At 56.2% G+C, this 12,296-nt stretch overlaps 1 protein-coding gene and 1 long non-coding RNA gene across 6 annotated transcripts in view; one reads left to right on the forward strand and one right to left on the reverse strand.

Annotated features, from left to right (window-relative positions):
* Positions 1-6,011, reverse strand: part of ABCC3 (ATP binding cassette subfamily C member 3) — a 43,382-nt gene extending 37,371 nt beyond the window's left edge. For all 5 annotated transcript variants that reach the window (XM_073883744.1, XM_025859307.2, XM_073883743.1 and 2 more), the window contains exon 1: positions 5,910-6,011. In XM_073883744.1, the coding sequence (XP_073739845.1) occupies positions 5,910-5,939 (30 nt within the window). In that variant the 5' untranslated portion in view covers positions 5,940-6,011. The remainder of the gene's footprint in view (positions 1-5,909) is intronic.
* Positions 6,012-6,180: 169 nt separating this feature from the next.
* Positions 6,181-12,296, forward strand: part of LOC112814079 (uncharacterized) — a 7,040-nt gene continuing 924 nt past the window's right edge. The window contains exons 1-3 of the long non-coding RNA XR_012375530.1: positions 6,181-6,351; positions 8,646-8,812; positions 11,761-12,058. This is a non-coding gene — a long non-coding RNA (uncharacterized lncRNA). The remainder of the gene's footprint in view (positions 6,352-8,645; positions 8,813-11,760; positions 12,059-12,296) is intronic.

Genomic DNA, 12,296 nt, shown 5'->3' on the forward strand with positions numbered 1-12,296 from the left:
GTGAGGACCAGGGTATTCCCCACAGCCCGGAACAGTGCTTGGCACAGAGAAGGTGACTGTCAGACGCCTTCGGTAAACACAAGAATGAGTGAGCGGACAAAGAAGGAAGGGCGCCCTCTGAAGCTCAGTTTCTGCCGCTGGGTGCCCGGGAGTACAGTATGCTCTCTCCCTGACACCAAGGCCCACAGCTCTTGGCACCCAAACAAAGTCAAGTGCGAAGGACAGGGTTGGGGGGAGGTCATTCCTGGACTCCATGATGCTCCCTGCGGTCCTGCTGGGCGGGATGCACGACCCCCTCTCCAACTACTACCACTCAGCCATTCCCGTGCGGAAGACGAGCGCCGGCTGGGCTGGGCTGGGCTGGGCTGGGAGCGCGGCCCCACAGCCCCTCCCTCGCTGTGACCACACAGTTTCCACGGTGACAGCAGCTTCCTTAATAATGCGATTCAACAGCTGGACGGGGCTGATAATTCTGACACCCAGAATGGACCGCACAGAGGAAGGCCCTCTGTGGGCATGGAGGCTGAAATCCCTGGGGACCCAAGCAGGGGACAGGTGGGTGGGAGGATGGCCCCAGCTGGGTCACAGCCCTGTCAGGGACTTTCCAGCACTCCCCCAACTCCCCCCCACCCCTCCCTCTCGGGGCCCCAGGCTTGTTGACAGCCTCTGTGGTGGGAAGAGTAATTACTTCCTTAATCCTGTGCAGGAGGGAGAAGCGGGGAGGAAGGGATCAACTGACAAGTTCATTTATCTCCGCAGAAATGGAGGTGCAGAAGGGGCAAGGGCCTGCTCCGACCCCAGTTCTCGCTCACTGCCCTACTGTGGCTGCAACAGCAAGCTTTGCAAGGGCCTCGGGGTGGGAGTGAAGCCCGCCGCGGGGCGGTGGGGGGAGGCCGTGGCCCCCCTGTGCCGGAGGATTATCACCTCATGTTCACGACAGCTGAGGCCCACAGCTGGCTGGGGAGTGACTGCCCCGGTTCCCATGGGCTGGCCGCGGGGCTTGGACTCCGGCAGCCTGGCTTCCGAGTCCCCATCCCAGCTCTAGGGCACTTCCTCTACACCCTGTAGGGCTCTGACATGACATCCCACAGGCATCCAGATCCGCTGAACGTTAAAAAATCTCCTTTCCACTAGTGCAGCCCCCCCCCCCAAATCACTCCCTTGCTGCAGTTTCTTCTCACTGAGCTGAGGGGGCGGGGCTGCCATCACAGGGTCTCAGACCGACTGCGGTTCTGGGAGCCACTGGCCTGGCAAGCTGAACGCCCAGTGAGGAGGAGAGAGATCCAATCCAAGGGTTAGGCCCTTCTTAGCACCCCCCAATGCTACCTCCTGGCCCTGGCGCTGGCAACAGGAACAGCTCCAGGCGGAGCAAGGGAGAGGCCCAGCCAGCCAGCAGGGGCACCTAAGTGTCACCCCCTCTCAGGGATCCTGCTCCACCTGTTGCCCCCGGGACAGCCCCACCAGGGAGACAAGCCCCAGGCACTCTGATCCTGTTTCCTGTATGGGTCCACTGGCAGGCCCTGCGGGGCCCTCTCTCCCTAGGGAGGCCAACCCTGGGCTCTAAGGCCATTTCTCAGTCTGGGGGCCAGCAGACAGTGTGGCAAAGTTCCCTCCCAAATGCTACTTCTGACTCACTTCCCTAAATCTCTGGCCCTCAAGACCCAGGTCCAGGGGCTGTCAGGGACTAGCAGGGCTGGGGAGAAGGCAGCCTATGATCAGAAAGGACCACAGATCCTCCCACAGGAGCCAGGAGCTCAGGGGCTCAAAGTGGCCCAGCCCCAGCTTTGCTGTCCCACAGCTGAGATGGAGGGAGGGGATTCTAGAGGCCCTCACCTCTAGGGAGGTGAGGGAGGGCTGGGTTCTTAAGGGGAAATGCTGGTGCTCAGTAGGCTGAGGGGTGCCCACCTCCCACCCACCTGCCTACCTCACAGCTTTGCAAGTCACTACCGTCATTTGAGAGTCAAAGTACATTGAAATCAGAGTCCATTACTCCTGTGCTCTGGTAATCGCCTACTCGGTTGGGCAAAGACCCAAGAAGAAGCCTGAGACTCTAATACCCTAATGGGCTATTTGGAAGGCTCTAATCATGGCCAAGGCCCTGAGCCTAAGGATCAGCCTCCCAGAACCAGCATTGTGAAACTGGACGTGAAGGGGGCCCCGGAGCCTGCGTGAGCTCAGCTGGAGCCCAGAGAGGGTGAGCGATTTGCCAAAAGTCACAGAGCTAGTGAGTGACAGGATGGAACTAGATGGACCAGAGCAGGAGACACAGGATGAGGGCTTTGCCTCTCCCTCGGGTGGGAGACAGCCAAGGGAACAGTGCAGGTGCCGGTGCCTGACCAGTGGCAGACTCATAGGTCTCTACCAAGAGCTGCTGCTGGGCAAACTCCATGTCTGAAGTAGAGAGAGAGCCAGGAAATCTCAGAGAAGGAACCTGTGAATCTTCCCTTGGCCACATCTTCCCTCGTCCTAGTCGGTCACAGAATTTCAGAGTGGGACACCAACTCCTTCCTTGGCTTGAATCTTCTCTCCAGCATCCCTACAAAGGGGTCACTCACCATATGCTTGCATACCCTCAGTGTTGGGGAGCTCACTCCTTTCTGGCACTCAGTGCCATTTTTGGGCCGTTCTCATGGTCAGGACCTTCAGATTTCTGAGTCCACATCAGCTTCCCCAGCACTTCCTGGGACATCAGATCAAGACTAATTCTGTAAACAGGTCGAGACCTCCTGAGGCACTTGTACTCTGCTTTACCACTTGAGCGCGCTCTTGTTTCCACTGCTCATCACAGAAGGTAATTCTCCAGTAGGAGGCAATGGGCCAGCAAAGAAAGGGACACTACCACCTCTATTCTAGAAGCATCTTTGCTTTGACCTCATTAGCCCTGGGCCCTTTGGTTACAGTTCATTCATTTGGAATTTATTTCCTCAAAAACTCCCAAGGCACACTCGGAGATGCTGGAGATCTACCCCAACGTGGCAGACGTGAGAGAGTGATAGAGAGGGATCGTTCACCCAGTGAATTGTGTGTGTGAGCGCCCAGGCATGTGTGCACAAGTCCAGGGGCTCATGGACCTCCTGGACTCTCCTGCCTTCTGACTTAGCTGGGGCTGAGGCCGATGGATTTAGCCACAAAATCCCGGCAAAGAGCTAAAATAGGAGCCCCTGGCCCCTCTCTTCTAGGCCTTCCCAGACCGAACTCCCGCTTCGAACCTCATTTCTCTTTTGCTCCCCTCATTTCCAGGAATATCAGGACCTGTCAGTCACCCACGGAAAGTTTTGTAGTTCTCAAAATTGTTTTCCCTTCCCTACTCATGTGACCTCCTCAGCAATCTTGGGAGGTGCTTAGGGGATGGGTTATTCTCCCATTTCACAGGTAGAGTAACTGAGGCTGTGTGGGTAAGCTAAAAAAGGCTTGGAAAACAAGCGGCCCGACAGGCCTGAACCATGCCAAGTCCCTCCACCCTCACCTCTTCACTTCCGGCTCAGGGACTGCCCTGAACCACTTCCCACAAGGTGGGTCACCCGCAGGCCCCTGAGATAAAAGATTCGGGGACAAGTCTACCTGAATAAGATAGAGTCCAAATGAGATGCAAACTAGCCCACCATGAATGGAGGCACTCAGCGCTCTGGGGCCTCAGGCCCTCCCTGCCTCCTCCCCACCCCACCTCCTGACTCCAACCACGCTGGGTTGGGTGCAGCCCGGCATGACTTTCAGGAGCCAGAAGGTCACGTGGAAGACGGAAGGTGTTTAGACTGGGAGGAGGAAGAGGAGTGATTTCCCTGTCCTTTGAGGTATCAAAGCAGAAACCACAACAACGGGTTCATCCCTTGGACCTAAAATAGATAAACGGACTCCCATGGACCCCGAGGTCCCCAGAGGAAGTACATACAGCTCATGAGCAGCAAGGAGTCTCTGGGACAAGGGACCTAGAAGGCCAAGAACACACAGTCAGACAATGGCCAAGTTGGAACCATATCTCAGGGGTCCTGCTTCCCAGTCCAGCACTCAGCCACTTACTGTTACGTGACCTTGATGAGTCCAATCCCTGCCTGGCTCTCAGCTTCCCAAGCTCTGCAGGAAGGGGCTGGGCTAGCTGCTTCAAGCCCACAAGTTCTGTGGAATCTCTTAGATTCTGCAATATCATGGAAAGGTAGAGCCAAAGGATCTCTAAGCGTGGAACAAGAAGGCGGTCAGGAGTTCCTCACCTGTACTTCCTCAAAGCCTGTCTCTGGGCAGTCCTAGGCTCTTGGGATTAGCTGTCCACCCAGGCATGGGGCGCCTTTGGCACTTGCGGCTTGGGCCTATTTGCCCCTTTGATTTGCATGTCCTCTGCCTGGCTATCTGAGACATTGTGACCTTGCTATGGCCATGCCAGCTAGGCTCCAGTGAGCTATGAAACAAGTAGACTCATGAGCCAGAGGCACAACCTCTGGACTTGGCCATCAGTCATCAGTTCAAGCTAGATGACGGATGTGGGTTTCTGTGCGAATGGGCAAGACGGTTGCACCATCTTTGATTAGTGACCCAGGGGGAAAAAGAGATCCTCAAAGATACTGTTTTAGAAGTACTCCATTTTATAGGTCCCAAGTTTCAAACAGCCTGAGAACACTATGTACACACACATGCATGCATACCCACACAGAACACACCCACAGGTTACACACACTGGGCCCACAAACATCGGGCATATAGGTACAGATACTTAAAATGAGAAAAAGATTTAGATATTGAAAAATCATAGGCCCTCGGGGAGCCTGGGTGGCTTAGTCGGTTAAGCCTCTGCCTTCAGCTCAGGTCATGATTCCAGGGTCCTGGGATCGAGCCCTGCATCAGTCTCCTTGCTCAGCGGGGAGCCTGCTTCTCTCTCTCCCTCTGCCTCTTCACCCCCCCCACCCTGCTTGCGTTCTTTCTCTCTGTCTCTCAAATAAATAAACAAAATCTTTTTTATTTATTTATTTGACAGAGAGAGAGAGACAGCGAGAGAGGGAACACAAGCAGGGGGAGTGGGAGAGGGAGAAGCAGGCTTCCCGCAGAGCAGGGAGCCCGACACGCGGCTTGATCCCAGGACCCAGGGATCACGACCTGAGCCGAAGGCAGACGCTTAACGACTGAACCACCCAGGCGCCCTAAATAAACAACGTCTTAAAAAAACAATCAGAGGCCCTGGATTTGAGGCCAGCCTACGCTGGGCATCCTTGCATGACCATGGACAAGCCCCTTGAATCTGAGACTGTTTTCTGAGCTCTGTTTTCTTCTAACTGGGTGACTTCGAGCAAGTCCCTTCCTCTCTCTGGGCCTCCCTTTCCCCATCCATGAAAGAAGAGGGTTGGGACACCCAGGTGGCTCAGTCGGTTAGGCATCTGCTTTCGGCTCAGGTCATCCTCCCAGGGTCCTGGAATCGAGCCCTGCATGGGCCTCCCTGCATAGCAGGGAGTCTGCTTCTCCTGCCCCTCACTCTCTTGCTCTCTCTCCCTCTCTCTCTCTCAAATAAATAAATAACATAAAAAAAAAAAAAAGGAGAGAGTTGGAGAGGGACTCCCTGCTTCCTAGCAGCTCTTAACACCAGAGGAAAGAAGGTGGCAGGATTGCTTTCCAAGAAGAGCAGAGCCAGCTTCCCGAACTACCTGCGTGCTTGAACGGGCAGGCACTCTGGATGCGGAAGAGAGGGAGGGGGCAGGTGTAAAAGTGGACAAGGGAGCCCTAGTCCATGTGGGAGCATCTTCCGATTCGTGCCTCATTTTCCCAAACTCTTTCTGCGTCGGGGAGGGCAGGACAGGTCCCGGAGGACCCCAGGATCCTGGCTCAGGGCGGCTATGGCCAGACCTCCTCCCGCCGTCGCATCGTCCCGCCCCCAGGGCCCTCGCAGGAGCTCGCCGGTGTGCGCCCTCGGTCCCGGGACACCTCCTTACCCAGAACTTGGAGCCGCACAGGGCGTCCATGGGGTCGAGGCGCCGCGGCCAGGAAGGCGAGTGCGGCGGCCTGCCCAGGTGGGACCCAGCTGCGCCCCAGCCGCCTCCGCCCCCTCGAGCCCCCACCCCCCCGCGCTCCGCCCCGCCCGCCCCGCCAGGCCCCGCCTTTGTCTCTTTGGGTGGATTCTCTTGTCCTGGCGAATTACGACAGAGCTGCCCCGAGGCTGCGGCTCCGGGAGGGACTTTGGGTTGGGGCGGGGGCGGAGTGGGGGCCATTGATACAGTGACAACTCCTTCGAGTGGCCAGTGGGCGGCGCCGGAGAGATGCCCCTCCAGACACCGAGGCTGGTGGGGCTGGAGCAGGGTCTGTGTCCAAGGGGCATAACTCGGCCGGGCCAATAAGTCATAGAGACGTGGAAAGTAACATAGCAAGACGTCCTCCGTGAGTATATCCCCGATGAGGTCCAGGTCATCTCTGGACCTCAGTCTTCTCATCCGTGAAATGGGAATGCTTACAGGCCCAGCCCATCAGGAAGTCTACCTCTGCCCCACCAGTTACCTGAGAAAGAGCAGAAATCAGCACAGGAGGAGCTGGTTGTGCGGTGTGCCTAAGTACAGGGGGTGGGAGGGGGGCCTAGCATCATACAGATGGTGGCTTCCCATAGTTCTCTTAAACTGCTGCCTTCCTGAGCATCTGTGGCTCCCTGATCTTGTGCCTGTTGCTGCAGCACCACTCCAGGCCTCTGCTTCTGCTTCTGAAAAACAGGGATAATCCGAGTTCCTAGGCTTACTACTCTGAGGAGTAACCGGCATCAGGCGTGTTGCCTGGCACACTTCGTAGGCGCCTCACACAGGTTAATTTCCCCCCCCCCCCCGGCCCCGTCGGGGTGAGGGATGGGCAGACAAGGCCCCAGAAAGAGCTCCACATTAGCACACTGCTAAGGCTGAGTCTTCACATTCTCCATCTGTAAAACGGATTTGGCGTCCGTGGGCTTCTCCTGCTTGCCCCAGCTTGGCCATGTTGTGTCCCTCCATCCTTCTATCTCTCACTCCCCCAACAGGATCACAGGCCCGATTCACCGCCCCTTCTTGGGGTTGAGAAGGAATCCCACCCCCACCCCCACCCCCCACCCCGCCCTGACCCCACCTCCCCCACCCCTGCCCCATCTCTCTCCTGCCCTCCACATCCCCAACCCTGTGGGCTTGGCTCTGTCTTCTGGGTCTGCCAGGTTCACCCCGGCGATCCCTTCCCTGGCACCTGTTCTCAGGAGGTGTTTTCTTCCTTGGCTGCTTAGCAGCAGGCGTGGGTGGGCCAGCAAGATAACACAGATGCAGCCAGCCATGGCCTGTCCCTCTGGGCTGGGAGGAAGTGACTAGAAGGAAGTCTATGTCACGAGCTATGGGAACAGAGATCTGTGCTGCACTGGACAGAACAGGGTGGACAAGGCTCCCCCTTCCCAGGCAGGGGGGGGGGTGGGGGTCCACTTCCCCTCCACTGGGCAAGCCCTCTCTGCCTTTTGTCTGCCCCCTCCCCTCTACTGATGTAGTCACCCTGCACCCCGGCCCCCATCTCTGAGCCCAAGACTTTCCAGAGCTTTCACATCTTGTCACAGAGTGCCTTGGGTTATATTTAGTTATGAAGAGTCTGTCTTCCCTGCCGGTCTGAGAGGTCCCCAAGGGCAGGGATCGACTAAGTCACCTCCAACCCCCCCTTCCCGCCTTGGGCAGTAACTTTGTATACCGCAAGGCCCTTGCGGTCTCTGGGACATGGTTTCTTGAACAACTTGGACAAAATGCCATCTAAGGTCTCTTCCAGCGCTGGTGATCCAGGCTTCTGTGGTGAACAACTGGGGCTCCTCCTCCAGCCCTTCCTCTAGTTCGGACGGAGCCAGGACCCTTGGGACTGAAGCACTCTCCCTTTGGCACCATCCCATCCTGCCATTGGAGAGCCCTTCCCGGGCTCACGGCATTGGGTGGGAGCCTCCGGGATCATGGGAGGGGACCTTAGCAAACCTCAGCCTCTCCCATCTCTCTTGAGGTATTCACGGGGGTTTTGCTGTTTTTGGTCCCTCTTGGAATGTGAACCTTTCCCGCACAGCCCTTGAATAATAACCATAAAACTCCTAGGACATGATTGTTTTTGCTCCACCAGAGCAAGAAAACTGAGGCCCTGAGTTGTCTTATCCTGGCAGGGGTGGGAGGAGCTCCCCGTCTTCTGAGTGCGGGACTGTTTCCATGCAGCTCCTTTGGGCAGGATGCATTTCCGGTGTCCAGAGCTGTTGCATTCATGTCCCCCGGCCCACCCTCCAGATTGCGCAGCATAATCCCCTCCCTACACCTCACCTCCCTTTCTGCACCTGGCAAACTCTACCCGTCCTTGAAGATTTCGCTCAAGCCCCACAGCCCCCCCAAAGCCCTCCATAAAACTCCCTTGCCCCCATCCTGGGCTAAGCACCCTTCCTCTGCACTGTCTCCCCGCCCCTATTGTACTCACTGATTGTCTTGCTCACCTCCCCCAGGAGACTGTGTACTCCTGCAGAAGAGGGACCGAGCACTCTTGTTTATTATCCTCAGCACCTGGGACAGTGCCTGGCAAAGTAGAGCCTCGGGAAATATTTGTTGACTGACTAAACGAGTATCTCATGTCCTTAGAAGAGGTTGTAAGTAGCGACGCTACTGTGCTCCCAGCCACAGTCCCGGCAGTAGGCACTGTCCACTCTGCTTTCACCTTTCCAGAACCAGGATGTTTCCAGCTGGAGGCTCCTGAGACCTGCTGGGCTGCCGCAGAGACAGGGGCTGCACCCGCCCCCCAGCTTTGGGGCCCCAGCCCCATCCTCCCCTCCAGCTGGGGATGGACAGCTCCAGGAGGGACAGACAGAGTGTGTGCTCTGCCTCCCCCACCGGTGAGCATCCCAGGGGAACTCAGCGGAGATTTTCTGGCAGGGAGATGGAAAGATAAGATAATTGCAAGGTACAGCTCTGAGCGGGAATGACAGCGGAGAGAAGAAAGGAGAGCAAGGCAGGGGCAGGGAGACCCAGGGACAGGAAATGCTTCGAATGGGGAGAGTCAGGTCGGAACCAGGGCAGGGAGGGGTGTGGAGTAGCAAAGGCTACTCTAGTTCTCCCCTTCACTCATTGCCGGAGTCTTTTGAGCCCCTTGTGGTTCCTTGAAGCCCTGGAGCACCCCCAAACCAGATCCAGCCCAAACTCCAGCCTCCCCCCTCTGTCCTCCCAAGTGGTGGGGCGGAACTTGTTTTGTCCAGATTCCAGACTGGTGAGGGCCGCACAGAGCCCCCTCGTGGCCTCCGAAACCTGCACTTGATCTGATTTGGCATGCATGTGACCCCTGGCTGCCTCGCCCCGTTCAGTTCTCAGAGCAAGAAGAATTAACTGGCTCCGTGCGCCGCAGGCAGCAGCTCCCACACCTGGACTGGGGCTCAGACAGAGTCCTGACGTTCTTAGCAGATTTCCCTCCTGGGTGTTTACCGGAGCTGCCACTCCTTGGCCTGCCTTGCTGTGTCCTCAGAGTAGGGAGCCAGCCCACAACTAAACTGCTCCTGGCAGTCACTGTCTTGGATTAGTCCTGGGTCCCCTGGCCTTAGGCAGGGATCACTGGGTACTGTGGGCTCTGCACTCCCATGCCTGGAATTCTCTGTGCACAAATGAGTCCTTCATTGGGCCTGTGAGCGTGTTTCCTCCTTTGGAGGGCTATGCAGAGCATCCATCTGTGGAAGGTGTCCATCAGTGTGGTGTCCTCTCCCTGGCTAGGTCCCTCTACAGAAGGGTCATCGTGGGTGGGGGGCACGGCGAGCAGGTGAAGGTGCTTTGTGCTGCCACCTGGTGTCTGACGTCCTCGCTGCACTATGGTGCCCAGCCCCCCAGGTCCGCCCGGTGAGCGGGCCCAAGCAAAGGGAGGAGAGGAGGCCCTGGGGCACCAGGTTGTGATGGGTGGGGACTAAGGGTGCCGATGGATGTGAAAGCTGTTTGGAAAGTGGGAGAGGCCTGGGTGGGGCACGGGGAGAGGACAGGAAGGACAAGCGGGTGGGAGGAGGGGGACGGTGCTCTGTGGTTCAAGGGCAGCATTATGCCAGGGAAAGGTGATGCCTGGGAAACTGGGTGATCACAGAGCCAGCCTTGGCCAGCTCTTGGATGCGCATCTGGAGCTGAGGGACGCCTTGTGATTAAACATCTCTCTCTCCTCCACACAAGGTGAAGGACTGTGGGTTCCTTCAAGCTTCTGAGTATGCCCAGCGGGGAGCCCATTTCTATGAACACAAATGTGACTGCCTTGGAAAAGGCCTCCCCAGTAAGTCATTTCATGAGCAGGATTCCTTGCACCATGCCCCATTTTCTCCACAAGGAGAAGAGGCTGGGTTGTATGAAGCCAGTGGGCTAGAGGTTGGCCAGACCGAGAATGAAATCCCAACTCTGCCATTTCCTGCCTGTGTGGTCTTGGGCAGGTCACTAAACCTCTCTGAACCCACTGCCTTGTGAAAAAATGAAAGCCATGCTATCCTCCTTGTTAGGGTGCTGTGAAGAGTAAGTGAGATTGCAGAAGAGCCTCAGATTTGTTTTTAGCACCAGCTCAGCTCTCTCTTCTTCCTAGTCCCCACCCCCCACCCCCAGGCAGACCTTTTCCTGGAGTCTTGGGGGGGAGGAAGCAGAAGCAAACAAGCCCGAGGTGGGGGACCGTCGCTGTTGACACAATTTCCTTTGAAGCCCCCCGAGGAGAAGGCTGAGAGCAGAAGTGCCAGGGTAGATGTTCTTATCTCTAAAGGCCCCCACTCCCCTGAAGCTCTTGGCCAGTTCCAACCCTGCCCCCCTCCCCAGGGGGCCTTAATCCAAGGCCTACTTTGCAGCCACCAGCCCCTCCCCATTCCAGCCTCCTTCAGGCTCCTCCACTTCCCTATGTACCTTAGAGCAGACAACAGCCATCCAGAGAAACATCATGAGGTTTGCAGCATCTTATCATTACTGTTTATAAGAATCAGCAGTGTTGGGGCGTCTGGGTGGACCAGTTGGTTAAGCGTCTGCCTTCTTTGGCTCAGGTCATGGTCCCAGGGTCCTGGGATTGAGCCCTGCATGGGGCTCCCTGCTTGGCGGGAAGCCTGCTTCTCCCTCTCCCACTCCCCCTGCTTGTGTTCCCTCTCTCACTGTGTCTCTTTCTGTCAAATAAATAAAATAAAATCTTTTTAAAAAAATTTTTGAAAAAGAATCAACAGTGTTATTATTTCCACTTTTTTTATTTTTTAAGATTTATTTATTTGGGAGGGGAGAGAGAGAGAGAGAGACTTTGTGTGAGTGGAGGGGAGGGGCAGAGGGAGAGGGAGAATCTCCAGCAGACTCCCTGCTGAGCACAGAGCCGACCTGGTGCTTGATCCCATGACCCTGAGATCATGACCTGAGCAGAAACCAAGAGTCAGATGCTTAACCAACTGAGCCACCCAGGCACCCCTATTTCCACCTTTAATGAGATACAACAGTTTCCATCACCGATAAAGATTTTACATTGTTGGGGGATAATTGTTGGGGGAAGATAGTTAGGGGAGAGGCCACAATTCTGTTCACTAAAATATCTACTTTGACTCTAGGGGTTCCTGGGGGCAGGGGTAGGGGGGAGCCTGGATTTGAGGAGAAGGGGTTATAGCCAAGCTTTCTGGCTTCATCTTCACCCAGAATTGTCCAACCATTAGAAGAAAAAAGACCCCAGAGCCCCCTCCCCAACTGTCACACCCTCATTAGGGAATAGACAGCTATAGAATTCTACAAAAATATAAAAGCTTAATCTGCAGACCCAGGTGGACAAAACTCTTGGAATTTTGTTCAGTTTTGCTTTTTTTTTTTTTTTAAGGCAGCTCCTACAAGCACACCCAAGAAGGTCCAAGGAAAGAGTTCCACACTATTGCACACCCCAAGAGGATAAAGCCAGGTGTTTTCTTCAAGAAGAAGTATATTTCTGTCCAAAAGAGCAATTAGAAAAACTTTCACCAGCTTAGAAAACGGGATGGAACCAAGCCTCCGGGTCCATCTGCCCTGCAGCCTGGCACCCCCCCATCCCAGGCTCATCGCAAGTTCAGAGAGAGGCTGATGAGGGGCTGGCCAGCCCACTGGAGCTGCCTTTGAGGTTTCAAGCGTCCTGGGGTTTGAAGGTGCTGGAGATGAGAGGGTAGGGATGTTCGAAGGAGTGGGGTTGGGGTGGATGTTCGGGGTGGCTGGCAGGAGAGAGGCTGACTGAGCCTGTGGTTGGTGCCTGTGGCACTGCCTCTTGGCACCGGGGTTTCAGACAAGAGAGTGTTGCCAAGGTAGCACCAGAAAGGAGGTTCTGGGCCACCCCAACGGCCCCTCCTCTTCTCCCACGCCTCCCCCTCCCCCTCCCCCTCCCCCTCC

This window comes from Callorhinus ursinus, unplaced genomic scaffold (assembly GCF_003265705.2).
Source record: "Callorhinus ursinus isolate GAN/ISIS: 27379988/994484 unplaced genomic scaffold, GSC_fseal_2.0 scaffold52, whole genome shotgun sequence".
In the NCBI taxonomy this organism is placed as follows: Eukaryota; Metazoa; Chordata; class Mammalia; order Carnivora; family Otariidae; genus Callorhinus; species Callorhinus ursinus.